Here is a 21,958-nt window from a genome sequence, read left to right on the forward strand (position 1 = left end):
AGACCAGAGCAAAGAGATGAGAACAGCCCGATACTTCACGCTTAGCCCTGAGCCAGGGCTGCAAAGCACTCGGGTACCGGCTGTGGCCCTGCCTTGGCCGGGAGGAAACCAGCGGGCGAGTGGTGCAGGAGATTAGCGGTACGCCGAGCCCTGATAGCAGCCGCGGAGCATCTGCTGCTCTTCAGCATCCCCAGTTTGGGGGCATCTTTATCAGAGGGCTGAAGTAATTGTCAGCTTATGGGCATCCTCCCAGGGTGCCTGGCTCTGCTGGAGCTGGGGTTGCTGCTCAGAGGCCTGCAAGATGAGCAAAGCAACTGGGAAATGATGAGTAAGTTATAAAGCATTCGAGTTCTGCAAAGTGGTCTTCTTACACCACCTCCCCAAAATGCAGTTTTTGTCCTCTCCCCGAGCAAAAGCATTTTGCCATTAGTCCCCTCGAAGTCTTGGTGTCTGACCGCAGATCCCATGTCCGGCTTCCTTCCAGCTTTCTACATTGGCATCTGCCTTAGCATGACCCTGATCCTCGCAGCCCTGCTGAGCTCGGCCGCCACGGTACGGGAGTCACAGTGCCTCACAGCGACGGTGCGTATCCCTCCCGAGGGGCCGGCTGGGAGCGGGTGGCGTGCAGGCACTCACACCTTCAACCTGCTGCATGCACGTAGGGGTAGGACATCCCATTACACCAAACTGTGCTGCAAGGGGATGTTTTTTATAATGCGCAGCCTGGCCTGACCCCGTGGGGCTCCTCCAGCTGAGGATTGCATCTTTATGCACCTTGTTGTTGGCTTTTTGGTGATGGTGGTGGGGTTTTCTTGTTTTGTTTTGTTTTGTTTTCCAAAGCAATTGCAGTTATGATGCACTTTTTGAGCAGTGTTTGAGCCTGGACTGTATGCTTTGCAGGAAGCCATGCGATTTCGTTAAGTTCTGGGGAGAAAAGCTCCCATTTTGGCTCATCGGTGCCTAGGGGCTGGGGTGACACGCTTCCCACGAGGCTGGTATTTAAATACGTGCTTTCTCCAGGCTCCTGCTGGCTTTGCCCCAGCACCTTCACTTCGGCTCCTGCCGGCTCCAGGCCCTTTTGGCCGCTGGGGGGGGCCGGGGAGCTGGCGCTGGGCAAGGCACAGCCGTGTCTGGGTAGCAGCCGAGAGCCCTAGGAATAGTCGAGGAGCCCAGGGCGGCCAGTTTATCCTCTGGGATTTCTCCTGGCTTTGGGACAGGGCTGGAAAGGTGCACTTGTCCTCCCTGCAGAGCTCTGAAGCACCTCCTGCACCGCTCCTCCTTGCACAAACAGCTCACCAGCATGGTAACAACTTGCATCGCAGGGTTTCTATAGGGGACCTTTTCCTAGACCTCTAAGTTGGCATACAGCCCTTTAAAACTGTTGATATCTTGCAGCAGGGATTATCCTGCAGCTGGTTTCCCCACCAGTCCCTACCCACATTTGATCTTGGATGTGAAAGCTGGAGATGAAGGCAGAGAGCCAGCCTCTGAGGTCGGATGTGACCACGGGCAGGAGTAGCACAAGTCAGACCTTTGGGGCTCTGAACAGTCTCCTCCTTCAGGAGGGCTGCATATGCAGAAGAGGGGCTTCAGTCCTTTTTGTCCTAATGACAACGATGGGTGCAGGGTGGTTAGAAACCAGAATGAGTTGAATCAGCAGCTCATGTCATAGCTGCAGCAGCGGCACCAGCCCAGGCAGAAACCTCTGCACACCCACCAGTGCTTGCAGGGAAGCTGGTTCCTGGAGAACAACTGAGATCTTAGAGATAAAATATTACTTTCAAAAATCCTGGACTGTTATTCCCAGAGCTCCTCTTCAATGGGGGAGCAGTGACTGGTTTATTGACTCTCCTCCAGCTGCAGTCCTGCTTCTTGGTGATATGCAGTGCACCAGGCAGGCAGCCCTGAATGTAAACATCCTGCAGCTCTCATGGCCTCTGAAGGCCATACTTCTATTGAAGGGGAGGAAAAGGAAGGAAAACTGCAATTTTGCTAGCACTTCTTGTACAAAAGGAACTGGCTCTGACAGCATTTAAGGCACCGTGTGATGGTAGCTGGTCCGACAAGGAGAGAGGGGGGTGGGGGGCGGCAGAGAACAACCAGAATATCCCACCTGAAACTCTCACACTTGAACTTTCCAGCCTAAAAATTACTCAAAATAAGTGTTTGGGATGGATCAACTGTTTCAAGCAATTTCTGTGGTGGAAAAGGCTCGGTGGATGCCCAGTGTAACCCAGCTTCTCACTGAGTGATGTGCCAGCAGGGCCAGCACACAGCACAGGCTGTTTGCTTTACTGCCCCCAGGTGTGTAATTGCAGGCAAGTGCTTTAAGGGTCCTTGATAACCCAGCAGCACACTTCAGCATCTCGGTTTTGCTGTGAATTTGTCTCTTCATAGTGCTGTAACACATCTGTGTGACAGCACTCCCCAGGAGCAGGCATTGATGCTGCGCTCAGCTGGAGCTGAGGAAGGGTTCCTCCTGCAGACAGAGATTGCAGGCAAGGCTTAAATGGAAAGGCAAGCACGCCACGTGCTGTTAGGTGAACTGGGGCAGGGAGGGAGGGCTGTAATCTGATGGATGCAATCTGAAATTATCTATCCCCTTCCCTGTCCCTGGGCTGTGAGTTATTGCAGGGGGAAGCTCTCACAGCAGCACCAAAAAGCAGCCAGAGCAGGGGAGGTCACAGATCTGCTCCTTCCCTGGCTGGGGGGTGGCTTGGCAGAGCTGCCCAGCCCGTCTGGGGCCAGAGCATCCCTCCCTCAGCCCCAATAACTTTCCCTTTGCTCTCCCGAAGCATCAGCAAGGTGCTGCTGGGGATGCTGCTGACTGCGTGGCACAGGGAGGATGCTGATGCTCAGGGACTGCTTTACCCAAAGGGTAAGCATGAGAAGGGTGAATTAAAAGTTACGCCCGCCGAGAGATGGCACACCATTTCTGCAGATGCTGCTGAGTCTCTAGGGGCTGAATTGTTCCTTGCAGCGAGGACGGGAATGAGGTCATTCATAAAAGAGGGACTGATGGCAGAGGGTGACAGTGGGGCTGTCCTCCTCCAGGGAGCCCCTCCACACATCACGTGCAAGCTGCATGTTGCCTTTTCATTTTTATTTTCTTTTTCCTCCAAATATCTTCTAATATAATCAGAAAATTGCACTTCTAAAAGTGCTTTTGGCCAGGAAAAGGAGACAGCAGCCTATGATTCATTTATAAGATGCTCTGGGAGCCGTGTAATTGCTTTGCACCGGCTGGAGGTCCCCAAGGGGCTGCGTCTCTATTCCCAGAGACGCTAGGCAGAAGTAAAGGGAGAGCTGATGCTGAAGGACTGTGGGCTGGAACTGAGGAAGGGAAGATGAGCAAGCGGATTTGATACTGCTGGTTTTTCTGGCCCCAGAGGGATGTCGTAAGTGTGGGAAGGATGGGAGAGTAAAAGGGGAGAAATCCAGGTGATGCCACTTGCATGCTGGGGTTCTCACTTCACAGGTTCACAGCAGGTCCTCTTGGTTATGGGAGAGCTTTCCCATTGCTGCCAGTGTTGGTTTTTCATCTACCTTAATTTTCTTTTCTTTTCTTTTTTTTTTTTTTTTTTTTTTTTCAAGCCTGATTTTGGTCCTAAATTGGATGAAAACATTGACTCTGCTATGCTGTTTGTCTGAGGGTGGTGTAAAGAGGCAGCAAAATGCCAGGGCTGGTTCCATTGTGGAACAATCTGAAAAGTCATTCTGCTGGCATGTGCTTATACATTTCCAGGATTTGAAGTAACACATTTTCCTTTCTTAGAGTATATGGAGGCTTTCTTTTTCTAAAAGCTTTTTTTTTTTTTTTTTTTTTTTTTTTTTTTTTTTAAAAAAAAAAAGCCATACTTCTTAAGCAAAAGTTACTCTTTTTCCTTCCCTTAAGCTTGCATTTGGTAAAATTTCATGAAATATTTAATCTTTAAGTGATTTAAACTAGGTCATATTATTGAAGTATTCAGATGGGAAAAAAAAAAAAAGAGAGAGAGAGAAAACAAAATAAGCTGTAGTCAGATGGGTAGTTTTCTCCTGACGCATAACTCCTTTTTGGAAGAGGGACTGTTTCATGGAAAAGCTTGTAAGGGCAATAATTTACAACTGCTGCTTATTCATCATCACTTGCCATTCTCAGACTAAGCTGTGGATTCATATTTGATGAATCCATTTGGCCTTCAAACGTTTTATAGGCACTTTTTTTTTCTTTTTAATGTGAACAAGATCCTTTGGTCCAGCTGTCACAACAGGTACTGATGTTTACATCAGGATTGGCTTTTTGTTTTGGACTGAATTTCTTCAAATAAAGAGACAGCACGTCTGACTTCCAGCTCTGTGAGCCTGGGGAAGAAGACAAAAGTCAAGCTGCCTCCTGTGTCATTGCTGTCATTGTTTGGACTCCCCAGGGTCATTTGCTGGCCTTGGTTGTATTTCTGTCTTCCTTTTGTCTAAGCAGGTCAACGTGGCCATGCAGCTCCGACATAGCTGACAGTGCTGAGATGTGGGCCAAGGGAAAGTTCAGCTCCTTTCCCAACACTGGTTGTTCTCCATCCCACTTCTTTATGGACTATTCATTTATGGACTTTAGAGTTTTCCCCTCCTTGAAACCCACAACTGACTTTCAGACATGGGGGATTGGATCCCTCGAGAGAGGTGCTATTTTTGTGCATGCTCTTGCTTCATAAGGGGAGCATGTAAACATTATTTATTTATTTATTTATAAGAAGAATTTGGGCATATTAGGTTAGCTGCTCCACAGGAAGCCGAGTGATTTTTTTTGGTCAACCCCTTCAAATGGCCACGTTGTAATCAGAGGGTTCCTGATGGAGAATCATGCTATTGCGCATCCAATTTCTTACAAGTTATGAAGCATACCAAGAGAAAGCAATGCTTAGCTCTAATTTTAACCAAACTTGCTTGAACAAGCACATTAAATATGTTCCTAGCATGTTTTCACATGGATGTCTTCTCCCCATAGCGTAACTGATAATAATTTTCTCTTTATCCTCAGGGGTTTTTCTGCTTCACTCTGGCCTTCTGCGGGCTGATACCAGCTGCCTGCTGGAGATATGCGCGCAGCACAGAGGTAAGCTTCCTCTGCTAGGAAATACCAGCAGCCTCTCATCAGATGCAGGTTTTGTACCAATTTCTCCTTTTAAAAGGGACAGCTGGTGGTAATTAAGCCATCCTCATCAAGGTCTATAGGATGTATGTTGTGTTACATCCCTCCTCTGCAAGAAATAGGTTATTTAAAGGGAGAGAAGGGATTGTGGGGTGCTGGCCCCAGAAATTCTTAGACAGGACAAATGTTTTCTCTTGAAGGTAAATTGAAATATATATCTTGTTTTAAATAGCTTTGGATGTTTCATTTTTTGAAAAATAAGGTGTTTGGCTTTTGGAAAGTTTTCTTTTTTTCTTTTTTTTTTTTGTCTCAAATATCGGGCAGTCTCCAGCCAGCTCTAATTCCTGGTAACTTCACCTGGGAGCCTCAGTTCAAAGGTTGTGGCTGCTTGGTTTGTCTCTGTCTCTGTTGAGATCTATGAGAAACACCCAGGAATTGTGCCTGTTAACCAGCAGCAGTGGCACAGTGAAATAGCTAGTGTGAAAAACAGCATTTGGGGTTGACGTCATGCTGGGATGCATGGTCTGGAGGAGAAGACTGCAGGAGGCTTGATTTTTCAGGTCTCTGAATTGTTACTCCAGAGCTCGCTGCTGGAGAGCTGGATGGTGCTGTAGATGAAGGGTGGTGGGGAGATGTAAGGTATGTGACAGCAGGATGGGGCTTAGTACTTCAGGAAGGCTGGACTTTTAATTCTTTCCTGAGCTGATATCATTTCTTTTCATCTGCTTTACACGTTTACTCCTCTTCCTATTCAGGTGAATTTGCTGCTTCTTGGTCTTAATTCCACCCATGCTCAAAAAAAAAAAAAGAGAGAGAGATCTGGGATTGAAATTTTTTGTGGAGCATGGTTCCACCAAAACCCCAGAGATTCAGTCTGTGCTCGGGCTGCTGCAATTGCACCTCTTTGTGCTCACACTCGACCCACAGAACACAGCTTGTAGAAACTCCATGTTGTAATGGTTTGGTGTCCTGTGGGGAGGTTAAAATCCTGTCCCTGTGGGGCTGTAAGACCAAAGGGCAATGGGGAAGCAGTAAGGGATAAGCTCCTGCCTCTAGAAAGCTTGCCCACAGCTGACCAGGAGCTGAAGATCCTCTGCAATAAGGGTCAGACCAAAGGCACCAGATCTCAGAAAGGCAGGAACACAAAAACCCAGCATGTGTGGAGCAATGCTTTCCAGCTGCCTACAGCCTGTCACTTAGAGATGAGCTGCTGGTTCTTTTGTGTGTGATGTCCTCTGGATTTTTTTTTTTCCTCCATGAATTTGTCCAGCTGCTTTGAAAACGTCAGGTGAACACTGATGGCATAGCAGCAGTGTTCATCTCTATTGCAGCACCACCTGTGCACAAAGGTCCCACCCTTACCTGGCTAAAGCAGTGTCCATCAGAGCTGAGACATCCATAGCAAAGAGTCTTCTTACAGCTTCTGTATAAATTTTCCTTGGTTTCAGGCAAAGCTATGAAAATATGTCATTTTCACACTAGCATTTAAATATGGAAATAATAATTTGCAATCAATACAAAAGGGAGACCTCAAGCAGGGAATCTCCTTCTTCTGCACAGGTTTCTAATGAGAGCTTTAAACAGAAGCGTTGTTACCAAAGAAGTGGCACCAGAAAGTGTGTCTGGGTGGTCTTTGGAAATTGCATTATGTGAACAGGCTGTTTAGATATTCTTGCTCCAAAAATGTGAAATAGGCTGTGAAAAGACCACAAGAAAAAGTTGTATATTGAATGAATAAGGGTATGTGCCATTTAACAAAATATTTAGCTGAGTATATTTAAAGAATGATACCAATCAACAAAACACTTAGCTGAACATATTTAAAGACTTTCTTTGTAAATGATTTAATCGCTACATCTGTTTTTACTTCAAATCATTATCCTGTTTTTTGCTTTGAGTGCCCTGCCCATAAATGCACCCATGTGTTATGGTTAGCTTTAGTACTCATTTTTTATTGTTTGTTTTAAGCAAAACAGAAATAGTTTTCACAAGACAAAATGTTTTTTGTTTTTGTTTCAAAATGTTTACTTTTCAGATATGGAAAAACAGCAATATTTCTGACAACAGAAAAAATAAAATACCATTGGGGATCCCCTTGGGTTTCTCTTCTTGCTAAAATGCAAAGAAAAGCAGGGACTAAAAATGAGGAAAGATTTAATTATAGGAACGTCGCTTACAAAACACATGGAAATTTGGCTTTGCTTGAAAGATAACTTGTCTCACCAGTGAAGAAGAAAGGCCAGATGTGACTGCCTCCCCAGGACAGACAGTGCAGTGGTACGGACTGCTGAGTGGGGTGGGGGATTCAAAAGGCTTGAGAAGTTTCATTATAGAACAGTTTGCTTGTCTGATTTTCTCAAAGTAAAGAGAAAAACTAAACCAGAGGCCCTCACACAGCCTCCTGCATGTTTGTGTTTTCAGAAATAGCAGTAATATGGGGAGAAATCAGTCAAATTCACCAGTATCTTGTAAGTCTGTTGGGATGAGCCCTTCCCTCCTTCTGCAAGTAGGAGCTGGGAAGTTTCTTATCCCCTGATCCACAGCAGATACTCTCAGTATTTCGTTCCAATTGATCTAAAAAATAAATAAAATTAAATAAAAATCCTTTATAGAACAGAACCCTCTTACTGAAAATCATCCAGCTAGAATGGAAAAGCCCAATCTTCAGCTGAAAAAGGGTTTTGATGGTTATTTTCAAAAGGCAGTAGATAGAAGTGTTGTTTGAACATGATAAAAGCAAGATGTCCTTTTTGCCTTTGACTCTTGAGAGACCTGTTTACAGTACTTCTTGCAGAGAAGCTGTGCAGGACAGGAGAAAAAGACAATTCATTTGTAAATATTCACTGTTCTCAGACCTCGCCACTGTAAACAAAATGTGAATCTTTCTCATTTCCCATTCTCTTCTGCTTTTCAGGGTTTCTATCCCTCCTAATTGAATTATTTCAGACATCTGTCATGGCTTTTTAATTTCAAGTTACCTACTTTCCAGACAGACTCAGTGTCACCAGTTTTTATTTGTAAAACAGCTTATCCCAGCTGTGCAAAAATAACAAATCCGGGATTTATTGTGCCTTGCCACAAAAACTTGAATCCTTTGTTCAGCAATGTAGTTAGCCCTTGCTCCATTGGCCTGTCTACGTGGCCAATAACTGGGTTTTGGGCTTTGGGCTGTCTTCTGAGGGTGCTACACATTCATCTGCCTGCATTAAATTATAGGAATTACTGTTGAGAAATAAGGTTCCCTTTTCTGATGTATGCCTGCCTGGTAGGTTTGGCCACAAAATGGTGAATGAAATGGGGAAGAACAAATAAATCAGAATAACATCTTGGATCCTATACCTATCTCTCTGATGTGTACAACGCAGCTTAGTTCCTATGAGATCAACAGGGATCAGCAGTCATTAGCAGGCAACAGTGACTGCTTAAGAAAGGAAGACAGTGTCCCTGCTCTGGCCCAGCTCATGAGGAGTAGCAAGGGTGGTGGTGGAGTTATGAATGAAGAAGCTCCCAAAACACAGTTTGTCCAAAACCAGAGCGTTGAACGTGCATCTGACTTTGTCTGCAGCACATGGCCTTACCCAGCCCCTGCTGTAATAGACAAGGAGGACTTTTGATGTTCTTGCTAACCAATACAGAATGGGTTTGAGGCTTAGTTCTGTGCTTTGCTGCAGAAAAGGCCAGAGGAGCTTCAACGTCATGTCACGTTCTGGTTTTCCCTTTCTCTGCAGCAGCTTAGTACGTGCTCCCAGGAGCCCCATGAGCCCGTTGGGGTTGGGAGGGTGAATCAGCAGAAATAAAATCACTGCAGCTCAAAAGGAGTTCTGCAGCAGAAGAGCTTCTAATTACAGGTTTTTTTTGTTAGGTAAATGTTAGCTTAAAGCCAAATACATTTACAATTTCCTGACTTGGGGGAAATTTTGAAACTAAGCACTGGTGCATATGGTTGTGCCAGGCTTCTTGTTTGGACTGGAGGAGCTGTTCCATTTGCCACAAAAGATACCAGGGGAAAAAAAATGCAGATGTATCCAAAACATCTCACAGCATCCTGTCCTGAGGGTGGAGTGGCCAGAAGATGACAATATGAGCAGCTGTTTTGTGCCTCCTGCATTGGTGTGTATCTGTCCCCACTTCTGGTGTGAAGACCCAATTTCTTGAGTAATTTTTGGTCAAAAGGTTGCTTGACTTTGAACTGGCTGTAATTATGAGGCAATCTCTTAATTTTCAAGTTGCTGGGTGATTTCAGAAGGAGGTTTCCCCAGCAGCTTTCCCTCCATGTGCTTAGAAAGGTGTCAGCCTCTTTTGGGTTGTGCTGGACTGCACGTACTCAGAGAGTTTGCCTTGTCCTTGCACATCCGTGTCGTTTCTGCAGTTATGCAAGAAGTTATGAAATGCTTCCCAGTAATTCCTTAAACAGGGTTGTAGAGGTTCTTCTGGTGGCAAGCAAAGTATGTTTTTTTGTTTGTTTCTGTCATTTGTAGCAGTTTATGTTGGGGCAAATTCCTACAGGGTCTGGTCCAGGGTGATGGTCTCACCCTAAGTAAATGCTTTAATGCAAGATTAAGTCCATGATTTCAGTTGGTCTTAAACACCAGCTGGAGGTGTGTTCAGGTGCTTTCTGAAGCTAGAACCAAAGCACACAGGCAGATTCCTTTCTGAAGCAGCGGGGCTGGGACAGGATTGCAGCTGTTCACAGGGACCTTTCAAGAGCCTTTGCCAAAAGCAGGGATTTTGCTGTTAAAACAATGTGAACAATCAGATGTCTTCCTTGCTCCTGATGTTATTCATATCGCCAGGCACAATTGTTTTAACGTAAGCATGAGTTTTTCCCCTGTCTCTGAAGCATGCAAAATTGGAATAAGAAAATAAATAGGGGAAAACCCTCCCCCCTTTTTAAATATCATGAATCTTTCCCAGCATTTGCATTCCCGTCATGTACAAATGCCCCACTCCTCCGGCGAGACAGTGCTGTCCTTTGTCTGACGCGACGCTCAGGCATTCACCCTCTTGCTTTTTATAATTTATCGCTGCCCCAGCTCTGAACCCGTGTGGCCCCATTGCTGCTGCTTCCCGTGGTAGAGCCGGGGATGCTGTTTCCAGCAGCATCAGCCACAGTGCCTGAGGGTGCTCGGATGGTCCTCAGCATCCCAGCACAAAGTGGCACGTCCAACCTTCACGTGGCCATAGGGGATTGGATCTAGTGCTGATACAACATTTTAATGGTAAAATTAATTTTTAAAAAAGCATTTGTCTATACTTTTAGTGGGAAAGCAGTCTTGACTGGCACTGGTTTCACATGCTACGGGCAAGAGATGGTATGATGATAGTTTTGGGAAGTTCATCGATGGTTGGGTGTAGCATCTGAACTGTGGGAGCACAAAGAAGCGGTGTGGGCCCTTGGCAGTACACTGGTTTTGCAGTTCTGTTATAAAATGTGGACTGAAATACTTCTTTTGCTCTACAAATATACAAAATCAAGGAAACAAGAGGACCTTGACACACTGAGGCTGGTGTTACTCATTGGAGGTACAGCCTTAGATCTGGAGGGTTTAAGGGAAAAAAAAAAAACTTTTGGTGTTTATTAACTACCTGACTGGTTTTTTATTATTTTTATTTTTTGGACTTTTCTGTGAAGTATCTGGTACCCTGCCACAGACACAAACCAATGCTCCTGGGCTCATGAGAAGCACAGATGCTGTGGTGTTCCCTTGCACACTGGCTGGATGCTATGTGCCCTGTTCATCCTGCTGGACTTCTGCTGCTGGTTTGGGCTGTGGGGGTGAGAAAGGAGGAGGAGGTTTGTAAGACAGCAGCTGAAAGGAGAAGGAAATGCGTGTGTGTGTATATAAAGGCATATATGTGATCTGCTGTTCTCAATGACAAGCAGGGAGATCTGGCTTGTGGTTTGGTGCTCAGCTAACTCAGGCAGCGTTCCTCCATTTAGCGAGCAGAGCTGTGGGAAGGTGTGAGTCACTCGTAATGGGAGCTGGCAGCTGCCAGAGCACTTTGGCCAGCCATGCTGTTCAAAGCTGGTTTGTGCCCCTGGAGAAGCATTGTCTGCATCTGCCTTTCGGGAAGGCAGCACTGAGGCGGGAGGGAAGCAGTGAAACAGGTCAGCACTTTCATCATCTCCTTGTGCAACTGATTCAAAACAGGAGGCAGCGCCGGAATTGGAGAGAAATAGCTTTGTAAGGCTTTGCTTCTCCTGCTTTGTTATTTCACGATGGCTTTTGCTCCCTTCTCTGTTTGCATAACCCTCAGTGATGCACCAAAAGACAGGGGCTGCCTGTTCCTGTCCCAAAACCTGCAAGAAAAGGAAAATCAATGAGTTATTTAAAAAATAATAACACATTTACAACAATACAAAATTATATATGTATATATCAAAAGAAAACATGAAAATGACTTGGCTGAAAGTCTCACTTGGATCACCCTGCTCTCTTTGCATCAGTGGTCTCCAGTGATTGCTGACATAAGAGGGGAGCAGCACCTGACGCAGAACCTTATGCAGGTTTTGGAGGCAGGGGCTGCAAGGCTGCTCTGGTTTGCAGTGCTGGCAGGATTTCTGCATCTGGGATTGACTGACTTGACGAAGCCTGAAGCAGAGGAAGGGAGCTGACATGCTGTTAGAGAAGTGTATATGTAGAGGGGCGTTCATTGACATCTCTTGCTTGCAAAGGAATCAGATCTGAATACTGATCTCCTTGTCACACGTATCTGTTCCAAGTACAGTTACAGGGTAAAAAAAAATCTCTTTTGGTGAATAACGAGGCAAAATCATGAATTTCTCTCTTGGAGGAAACAAGTGAAATTTATTTTAGTTTCTAATAGCCAAAGGCAAGAACAGAAGTGGTTTCAACAGAGTAAATGCCTTCTTGCAATCATAAATTCTTCTTCTTGGTGGGCATAAAGGATTTAGAGGATGATGAACAATCTCAAAATTCCTTCTTTCTTTTACTTTAAGTGAAAAGTACTATTCTATTAAATCACTTGGAGTCACCCACATCAATCTCAGTGGTGTTTTTCCATTTGTTGTATCCACTAACTCATCTCTATCACCCCTAAATGTTTCATTAAGGAATGCAGACAGAAATGAGAGACAGCAATTATTTCACTAATATAGAGCTACTACATTTTGCCAAGCTTCTTCCAGGAGAAGAATTACTGTAAGGTGCAACCTCCATACCACTTAACCTGGAGGTTTTTGTCAAGCCAAAGCCCAGCTGATGCTCCATTTTCAGCTTTCCCTGTTGTTTTTTCTTACTGACAAGCACTGGAGGTACATTCTCCTTGCAAGGGAGACCTTTGCCCAGAAATACCCCTCCAGCAACAGGCCTCAGTGGGCAAGCTAACTAGTTTTGAACCATGCAAAAAATCAGCAGCATGTCACTGGGAACAGGAAAATCCATGTGGCCATCGTGGTACTAACGTGTAGTGGGGGCATAAGACCTCGCAAGGAGAAGCCCAGACAGATTTCCTCTTCTGCAGCTGCATCTATCCACTCATCCATCACATGCTAACTGCTGCCTGACTTAAGGGATGAGGCACAGCTGTGGCTTTCTTAACGTGTTACTGACAGTATCAGCATAACCACTCAAACTTAACAAGCATCCGGTTGCTTAAATGGGAGAAAAAGCACCCTGATTACTATTTTTTTCCTCCAACACCTGGTGCAAGAAACAGGGAAAAAAAAAAAAGCAGTTATTCTGAGGTGATAGACTGAAAGTTGCCCTTCATTGGAATGTGTGATGGGAATCTATTGAGGATGGCAATTTGGTACACAGCAAAGAAGTAGTCAAGCTCTTCACTGTGCTATGTCCCAGCTCCCAGGAAACTTTAGGGATGAATTTGCGCCTCATGAACAAAATAAGCCATGTTGCAAAAAAAAGGCTAGGTCATGAAACCATCTGGTGACTCTCTCATGCTTTTGGTTTTTAATTATTTTTTACATCATTAGGCATGCATGAGGCTGCATGCCCTTTTGGCCTTAGTATATGCTGCCATGCATGGCTGGTGCTTCAGAGCTTGGCTGCAGCTCTGAGCACAAATGTAACCCCATCTCAGGCAGAAAAGTTGCTAGGATGATGGCTCATAAGTACAACCTTTTGCTGTCTCTTGTCAAACCAGCCCCCTCATATGCTCCATGGCACAGTTTCCTGCAGAGAAGGAACAGCCACTGATACACGGAGATTTAGGACTTTACATCCACCACTGAAATATTTAAACTGGAAAGCTCTCTGCAGTAATCTTTGCAAACAAATTTCTATGTTGCTAGAAGACAGCAACTTTCCCCTCCAGAATCAAATGATTCTAGCAAAAATCAGGAAGATGATATGGAGGAACTCCAGTCAAATCACTTTAAAAAAAAAAAAAAAAAAAAAAAAAAAAAAAAAAAGCTTTGTACTTTGATGTTCCCTTACTATGATCTGAATAGCGTGTTCAGATAATAGCTGGATATAAATGCTGGATATAAACGCTAGATGTAATTGCTAGATAGAAGTGCTGAGAACAACTAATCAGCAAATTGTACTCTCAGGCTTGCCTAGACACACGTCTTAAAAGGAAATTATTGCTATAAAACATTTTCCATTTAATCCTTTGTGCTTTAACTTCTTGGAGGCTGCTTGGGAAAACGAAAATTCAGTAAATAACTAAGAATCCAGCTCCTAAGTGAGCTCAGAAATACTGTGTAATTTAAGTCTCCAGTAGTCTTAATGTGTCTGGAGAGTACGCTTCCCTCATCAGCAGCAGCACTGCTGTAGTCGAGACAACTGTGAGAAGTGTCTGCTGGCGAATTCCTCCCTTGTTGTTTCTTAGGGTAGGAATAGTTTTCTGCCATAGTGTTTTTTTTATGGGAATCTTGTTCCTTCAATCCTCTCCCATTGCCCCCCTTCCTTCAAACAGCTGTGGCGAAAACGCTTGGCATCATCGTGGGGCACCTAAAATAAGAAGTCTCTTTTTGGGAATGACTTCTGTCAGATTGCTTTCTGTGAAGTACTGTGCACAGCTGCACCGCTCACTGCACAGATACTGCAGGGGAGAGCAAATGCTATTTACAGCAGTGAGTGTGTACTATCACAGAACAGTTTGTCTTGGAAGGGACCTTAAAAATCATCTAATTCTAACACCCTGCCATGGGCAGGACATCTCCCACCAGCCCAGTGTGTCCTCAGCCCCATCTAGCCTGGCCTTGGGCACCTTTAGGGATGGGGCCTTCACAGCTTCTCTTGGCAGCCTGCACCAGGGCCTCACCACCCTGAGTAAATAATTTCTTCTTTATATCTAACCCAAATCTACTCTTTTTTAGTTGAAAGCCATTCCCCCTTGACCTATCACTACACTCCCTAACAAAGAGTCCCTCCCTTGCTCTCCTGTTACTATTAGCAGTAATGAGGGCCTGGAGTCTGCAGTGGTCTTTGCAGATGAAATATCACTGGGTGAAGTCTCATCTTACCTGTGGTTTGAGTACAGTTATAAAGTGGCCAGATCTGGCCCAATGCTCGCTGCAGCCAAAGGAGTACTTTTTTGAGGTTTTGGGGAATATGCCCAGCCAAGGCAGGGGGCTTAAAATTACATGTCCCAACATTTCCTGGCTCAGGTCTCAGCAAACTTTTGACGTTAAACTTATGGATTGCTTTCAAACGCTGTTTGCTTTGCTGTTTCAGAGACCCTTTAGGGTAAGCAGGAGCATAATCTTGTGATAGTTTGAACCCGTGCTATCAAGTCACTTGAACCCTCTTGGGGAAAGAAAAAAAAAAAAAGTGCATAAAATCCAAATGTAGGCCTCTTAAGGGAAACCTTAGCATCTGGGGATGATAGTAAATATGAAAAGGCAAAATTGCATATGTAGCACTGTTAACTTCCCTTGATCTGTGTGTATGTAGTTATAACACAGAGTAGTTGTATTCCTGCAACCTAGATGGGAGCTGGGATATTCATAAGCAGCTGATAACTTTGTGGGTTAAGAAGCAGGCTGCTCTGCTCCTGTTCCTTCCTCAGCAACACAAGGCCACAAGAGGAGGCTGAAATATTATTCTTTTTCATTATTCTCAATCCAGTTCTTCAGTGGAAATGGAAACTTTTTTACTGAATCCATTTATTTAATTGCTGCTGCTGGAAAGCTGCTTCATGGCCCACCAGAACTTAGACAAGTTTAGATGTTTTGCTTTTTATTGGGGTTTAAGATTTGCTCAGAAGCAGGATGGTGCACACATCCACCAGTAATCTCATTTTACTCCGGTGCCTGCCCTTCCTCCTCACCTGTGTGGTACAGCTCAGTGGTATGGACCTTGACATTAAGGTCTGATGCACCTTGGCTCGGCATCTCTGTGCCCTGCCCATCGCTGGAGCTCTAATTAAAGCTACTGGATTGCTCCTGCCTCACTGTCTGGTTGCCCTCTGACATGCAGAGAAGCATCCTGATGGATGGAAGCTTTGCTGCAGGTTGAGCAACCCCTGGTCTGGTGGTGGGATTATGGCTCATCACCTGCCAGCTCTGGTGGACATGCAGGTGTGTGATCACCCTTAGAAACCTCCAACCCTCCCCACTGCTATTCCTCTTGATAGCTTTGGAATATCTCCTAAAGACATGGTGCTTAAATTTATCCCTGGTGACATGGAGCTGAGTCTGATGGAGGTAATCTCCTCAGCCTCCCTCTCTCCCTTTCCTTGTCAGTCATTGCCTTTTGGACAACCAGGTGGGACAGAACGATATTGCAGTAATGGCTATAAACCACCTCAAACAGCCCTGCTTTCACTCCCAAGATGTTCGGAGGCTGGCACATGGTGCTGTAATTTTTTTCCCTAGAGTAATTTCTAGTGCAGCCCCTTAAAACTTAACTTAAAAGCCTCTCTGAGTGGTGGCTTTGCTCCAAGAGCCCTCGTTCCTCCCCATGCAGCCACCCACTCCACTCTGTCTGTCTCGCAGATTGCCTTTCTGCTCTGAAAGCCAAGCATTGCCTTCAGACCCATTCAAATTAACATGGATGAGGAAATGAATGGAAGAAATAGGTGTTCTGTTGTGTTGTTGGTTTTTTTGCTTTTTTTTTTTTTTTTTTTTTTTTTTTACTCCAGGCACTAAATGTAATTGTCATATTTTTCCATTGAAACCCGAGCAGCAGGAGTGGGCTGGGATTTGTCAAGCTGCGAGTTCTCACACTTTTAGTAAATATTTAGGATCTGATTCACCGCTGAGTCACCCCGTTACTTCTTCTGCCTCAGTTCAGAGGAAATCCTCTGTCACTGGGATGACACTATCCATCTAACGAGCTCTTGCCTTTGTATTTGAGCATCTCAGGGTGGCAATACTTGTCCTCGCAGTCCCTTGTCAGAACAAGGAGGTGGTGTCATCCCTGCCTGGCAGGACATGGGGGGACTTGGAGGCATGTAGGTCAGAGGCACCCATGTTCCTCTTTGACACCAACTCCCAAACTGGCCAGAAGCTCCAGCCATCAGCAGGTGAGACCTTGACGTGGCGTGTAGCAGAAAGTGGTACACTTACAGCATCACAGCTCATGGTGGGACTCACCATGTCGTGGGTGCCCCTTGGTGCATGGTGGGTCATACAGCAGCTGCTGCTGTGTGGCAGTGGTTCAGTAGCTGCACAACTCATCTAGCAATATGCCTGGGAGAGACCTTTACATACGTCTGCTTCTATCGCAGGTGGAAGACAGCATGATGGACATGTACGACCTTGTGTACGAGGAGGTGAGGAGGAACGTCTCCAGCTTCAGGAGGCACGAGCTGAATGCCATCCATGAAGCAGTAAGTTATCTTCCAGCCTCTGCAGACAGCCTTGTCCTGGAGCATCTTCCCATTGGTTTCAGCAGGCTGTGGCTGGTGCCTGGCTATGCTTCACAAATGCTGTAAAACTGTTTTATCTTGGGAAGCAGAGGCTCCAGTCAGCTGTGAAGTCTTTCCCTTCCCACCTGGATTATCCAAGGGCCACCTACTTGAGCATCTCTCTGGTACAAAATCTTCAAAGTTTTTGTGCCATAGCTGGTACATATTGCCTGTCTCAGCCGGCCCTTTGCTATGCATCTCCTCCTGCAGCTGGACCTGCTTGGGCAGTGAGATCGTGGCCTGCAGCGGGGCTGGGTGGGAAGGTCAGGTCTGCTCACTTGTTTCCAGGCTTCTCCCATGCAGCTCCCTCTGTTTTTCTGTTTTCGTAATTTGTTGTAACAAGCACTTTCCAAAGCTGCTTTCATCCAGGCATCTCAAGACACAGAAAAGGGCAAATGTTTCTCAGTACCATAACAGTCGTGGCCCTTGGAGCTGTGACCAGGAACATCAGTGCTTGCTGCAGGGTTGTGGAGCAGCATGTCCAAACCCACCTTTGGCAAGGAGAACCACCCAACTTCATCCCCTGCTTAATTTAGCCACTTTAATTGATGGAAAAACAGTCCTCATTGATTTATTTTTTCCTGAGTTTAACTTCCATTGCAGAAATTACCGATTGCATGCCTACCTGCTTTGTTCCTTTCCTTCCATGAAACCCTGTTCCTCTCTTCCAGTTCCTGTGCTGTGGGAAACACTCCCCATTCGGGGACACAGCTGCTGTTGAGCACAATACGTGTCCTCCCAGCCAGGCACAGGCTGCCGGACAGGTAATCACAAAGCTTCTTCCACTCTCCCACTGTGCTACTACTCATGGACTGCTTAAAATCTTACTGTTTTTTAATGCTTAAGCCAGAGTTTTGACCTTTTTGTGGTTTGGTTGCTGTAGGTTAGGTTGTTCTTTGTTTCTTTGTTTTAACCAGAAACAGGAAGGTGTCTCTAGGGGCAGTTTGCTTTGCAGCCCAAGAAAGCCTCCAAAACACTTGTTCTTGCAGCCTGTTGCTTCTCTCCAGCCTTCTCTGCATCTTCTACCTGTGTGGAGATGATGTGATACCACAGGCATGTGTCTGACCTCAAAAAGCTATTGGGCTTGTCTGTGTGGTGCTAGCTTCTGAGACCGAAAAAGTGTTCTGCTAACAGCAAATGCTGAAGGTGCACATGATGACTCTATTTCCCTCTTCTGTGGGCATTAGTCAGGTATTAAAACTTAAAAGGAGGAATGCATAAAGTAGGATAATGTTGTCCAGCAGCAGCTGCACTGTGTAGACTGGATTTCTCTCCTGTCCAGCATTCCAGTGAAGTGACGGAGAAGCCACCAGTATTGGACTGTGTATGCTGTGAAGGTGTAATGCAATCTTCATATTCCAAGCTCTCTTGTATGCTTTTTTCTATGGGAGTAGCCAAATCAGCTGGTGTAGCTGAAGCTGCAAGCATCATACCATACATTGTCCTTAGGTAAAACAAAACCACGTTGCTACAGCTATGAAGAAACATCCGTGTTACGTAAGAGGCTAACGCAACCCTGTGATGCAGAAGCACGCCTCAACCTCTGGTTTCCAGCCACCTCCTGGAAAAAACAATCTCAAAGTGGGGGTGGGCAGCAGCTCGGAGGAGAGGAAGAAAGATGAAAGCAGACCTGGGCACCATGCATGGGCATTAGTTCGCCTCTGCTAATGGTTTGCATTTAGCAGAGAGGAGGATGTGAGGATGTGACTTGCAGTTGGGGACCTGCAGCATTTGGTAGCTGCAGTGCATTTGCTCTGGCACTGACATTGTGGGGCTGTGAGCACTTCTACCTCGCTCTGCAAATCGCTTAATCAAGGGCAGGCTTTTGCATTTCTGAAATGGCTCTCTTGGCTAGCACCCACTGAATTTCAGTGAGGTTGCGGGCATGCTTACCACTCAAATATATTAATGCTGGTGACACCTTGCAGTATGGAGCTGTTTGCTAGTACCTTTGGGGAACACAAGCAGCTTTATGGCAAACTCTGCTTTTCCATCTTTTCACTTCACTCCATCCATTTTCCATTGGGGTGGGGAACATTTGTGTATGACCACACTTACCTGTGCATGCACACATCCTCTACGCTCCGAATCATGGTAAGAAAATCATAGGCACATTTTAGTGATGGAAAATATATAGCATGTGTTTATCTTGCAGTGCAGTGTTGCATCCCTGGTGGTCCTCTGAGGACCTGGGAGTTGGACTCGGTGATTCTTGTGGGTCCCTTCCAACTCAGATATTCTGTGATCCCTCTCTTTCTACCTGGGGTCACAGCAATTGCTATTAGGGGGATGGACGCCTCCCAAGCTCCTGCTGTGCTGCAAGGGGTGTCTCTCTCTTCCCAGGACTGTCTACAAGAGATCCAGGGCTTCCTGAAGAAGCACATGGACCTTGTCTCCATGCTGCTGGGCACCACCATCTGCTTCACGGTAACTGCGCATATTCCTTCTCGTGTCTGGCCCCAAGAGGCAGGCGAATCACATTCTGAATTAGCCCCAGGATGCTAGGATTTGGGATGATTTTTGGAGATCAGTAGCAGGGAAACAAGTGGTAGTGGACTTCGCCTTGGAAATTAGGAAATAAATAGTCTTGGTTATTAGTTTTTCTGCCCCAAACTCATCATGTCAGCAAGGAATGGGGAGAGGTTTCTGCATTTTATCCTTGCAGATGTTTCGGTGTGTCCTCCCCTGCAAGCTAGAGGAGCTGTCACCTGGCGCAGGTCTTGAAGGTGGGGTAGGAGGCCCACAAAGCTTCATCTGCCAGGCAGCTTGGTGCCTCTCTGGTGAAGGAAAACCTGAAATGCTGCAGAAAAGGACATGCTCCTACTGCAGAAGGTGGTGAGGGTGCTCAGTGGTTGTGTGGGAACAGTGTGTTGAGAGCTGTAGAGAGCCCCTAATTAAAACAGGCCTGCTCCTAGGTCCACCCACTGTAATTACCCCTGTACGAGGCCTTGCACGTGTAGTGAAACATGCCAGAAAAGAGTTACAAGCCTTGTTTCTTAACCATGAAATTAGGTTTGGTCTGCTCTGATATCTCCACACTACTCCCCAGACAGGGCAATTTTTCCCAACCAGTGTGTATTTAGGGATTGTTTCAGTGCTTGTGTCCACCTCAGCACAATATGGGTTAGAAGATTTTTCCCTATCTCAAGAAAAGCCAGAGGAACAAAGATTTTTTTGTACTGCTCAGAGTAAATGCAGAAAGCCATCAGGCAATGACACAGGTATATTTCTACTTAGATGGAATTACGTACTTGCAGACAGAATTGTAGCATTAAAGCTTCATTGGATCTTAGTGCAGCTGAGCTCTTGCTCAGAAAATCTTTGGGACACATAGCTGATGTCTAATGCAAAGCCACATATGGGTATTTGGTGTCATTTCCTAATTTTCATTGGCTGTAGAAGAAATTTCACTTCAGCTCTACCCAGACAAAAGTAGGAACACTTCTATATTTTTTCCCTGTAACTTGATGCTATAGCCAGATAAGGCAAAAGTCTTTGAAGCATACATTAGAGGAAGTCTCGCTGCAAGGTTGGCTATTGTGATGGCAGGATGCAAAGGAAAACCTGGTGGCTGGTACAGCTGCTCTTGTGTCCCCGTCCCTCTGGCCAGCACCACGACGTGCACAGATGTGCCCCATCAAGCTGCGCTCAGCTTGCACAATAAGGCAAGCTTTCAGAGGGCTTTGCAGCCCTCATAATGCTTCCCCCAGCATCCTCACCTTTGATAAGCTGCCTGTGTAAATCTTGATACGTGACCAACCACCACTGCACAGGGTGATGGACCCATCAGAAAGCTGCAGTACAAAGGAAGCATATTGTCCTCGCAGTGTGCACGTGGTGGCCTTTTGTTTTTTGTTGATTTTATTTTTTTTTTTTACTCCAACCAAGGCATGAAGTTTTTTTTCTCTGTTATTTATACAAAAGGCTATTATGAGAGATGTATGTTTGTGTGGAGGAATGTTTTGTGGCAGGAGTTTGAAGTCTGAATTTCCTGGCTTCTTCTCACTTTTGGATATTTTTAGGACAGAGTTTGAGCCATGCTGTGCTAATTCCAATCAGATGCTTTAACCGCATGTTTTTTTCCCCCTATCTTGTGTTGGAATTGGTGTTCACCATTTTAGTGGAAAACAGCTCCTTCAAGAAAAATTTGATATTTTCATACATAACAAGTTCAGAAGTGCCAAGCAGACTAGCAGGCAACTCATGATCGCTTATTCATGCAGAGGGAGCATCATCATTAGTTCAGTATTTAACTGTTTGCCCATTTCGTTTATTTCCTTTTAGGTTTACGGGATGGTTCTGACTTCATTCCTCTGGTTCTACATCCACTTCAGCAACAACCTGGACCGGAAAGGCAAATACATCCTGCGGGCAAGGTAGAAACTCCTCTCCTGGGCTTCCCTACGAGGTAGAGCGAGCTTGGTGCAGGAAGACACCTGAAGACCTCCCCAAAATCACCTGGGAAGGCACTGTGTGGGGACAGGTGGAGGGATGGGTGTCACCACTGCTCATGTTGCACATTTTCCCCTCCTGCATCACTCACCCTTGCACACTCTTGAGCTGGTCAGCCCGGGTGATGCTCAGTGGAAGGGCAGCTTTACCGAAAATGGATGAGGACCAAGGTGCACCTGGGCTTGGAGATGCAGATCGCCTCACCAGGTGCAGTGCAGGGTATAGCTCCACAAGCAGGACACACACAGCCCCTTTGGATACATCCAGAAAGGAAATCCCAGCCAGAATCACAGTGCTAAACCAAACTTTTCTTGCACTGTTCTGGGTGACCCCAAAAGATGTGACATTTCTAGGGTTATAGCTTTGGACCGTAGCCTGGGACTGGTTCACTATCAGCAAATACATGGACACAGAGTGTGGCACTGCTGAAGGGAAATGTGCTCTCCTAACTGGAACACTGCTAATTATTGACTTAGGGCAAGTTTTGAGTTATCCCTGGAGTATGTAGGTATCCAACCACCATTGATTCTTTCTTTCCCTATA

At 45.7% G+C, this 21,958-nt stretch overlaps 1 protein-coding gene across 2 annotated transcripts in view; it reads left to right on the forward strand.

Annotated features, from left to right (window-relative positions):
• The window catches only part of TSPAN32 (tetraspanin 32), a 28,803-nt gene that overhangs the window by 5,626 nt on the left and 1,219 nt on the right, over nucleotides 1-21,958 (forward strand). For both annotated transcript variants that reach the window (XM_084520622.1, XM_084520621.1), the window contains 6 exons: nucleotides 485-582; nucleotides 5,015-5,089; nucleotides 16,784-16,885; nucleotides 17,635-17,727; nucleotides 19,307-19,390; nucleotides 21,248-21,339. In XM_084520622.1, coding sequence (XP_084376748.1) covers nucleotides 485-582; nucleotides 5,015-5,089; nucleotides 16,784-16,885; nucleotides 17,635-17,727; nucleotides 19,307-19,390; nucleotides 21,248-21,339 — 544 coding nt within the window. The remainder of the gene's footprint in view (nucleotides 1-484; nucleotides 583-5,014; nucleotides 5,090-16,783; nucleotides 16,886-17,634; nucleotides 17,728-19,306; nucleotides 19,391-21,247; nucleotides 21,340-21,958) is intronic.

This window comes from Aythya ferina (genome assembly GCF_964211825.1).
Source record: "Aythya ferina genome assembly, chromosome: 5".
In the NCBI taxonomy this organism is placed as follows: domain Eukaryota; kingdom Metazoa; phylum Chordata; class Aves; order Anseriformes; family Anatidae; genus Aythya; species Aythya ferina.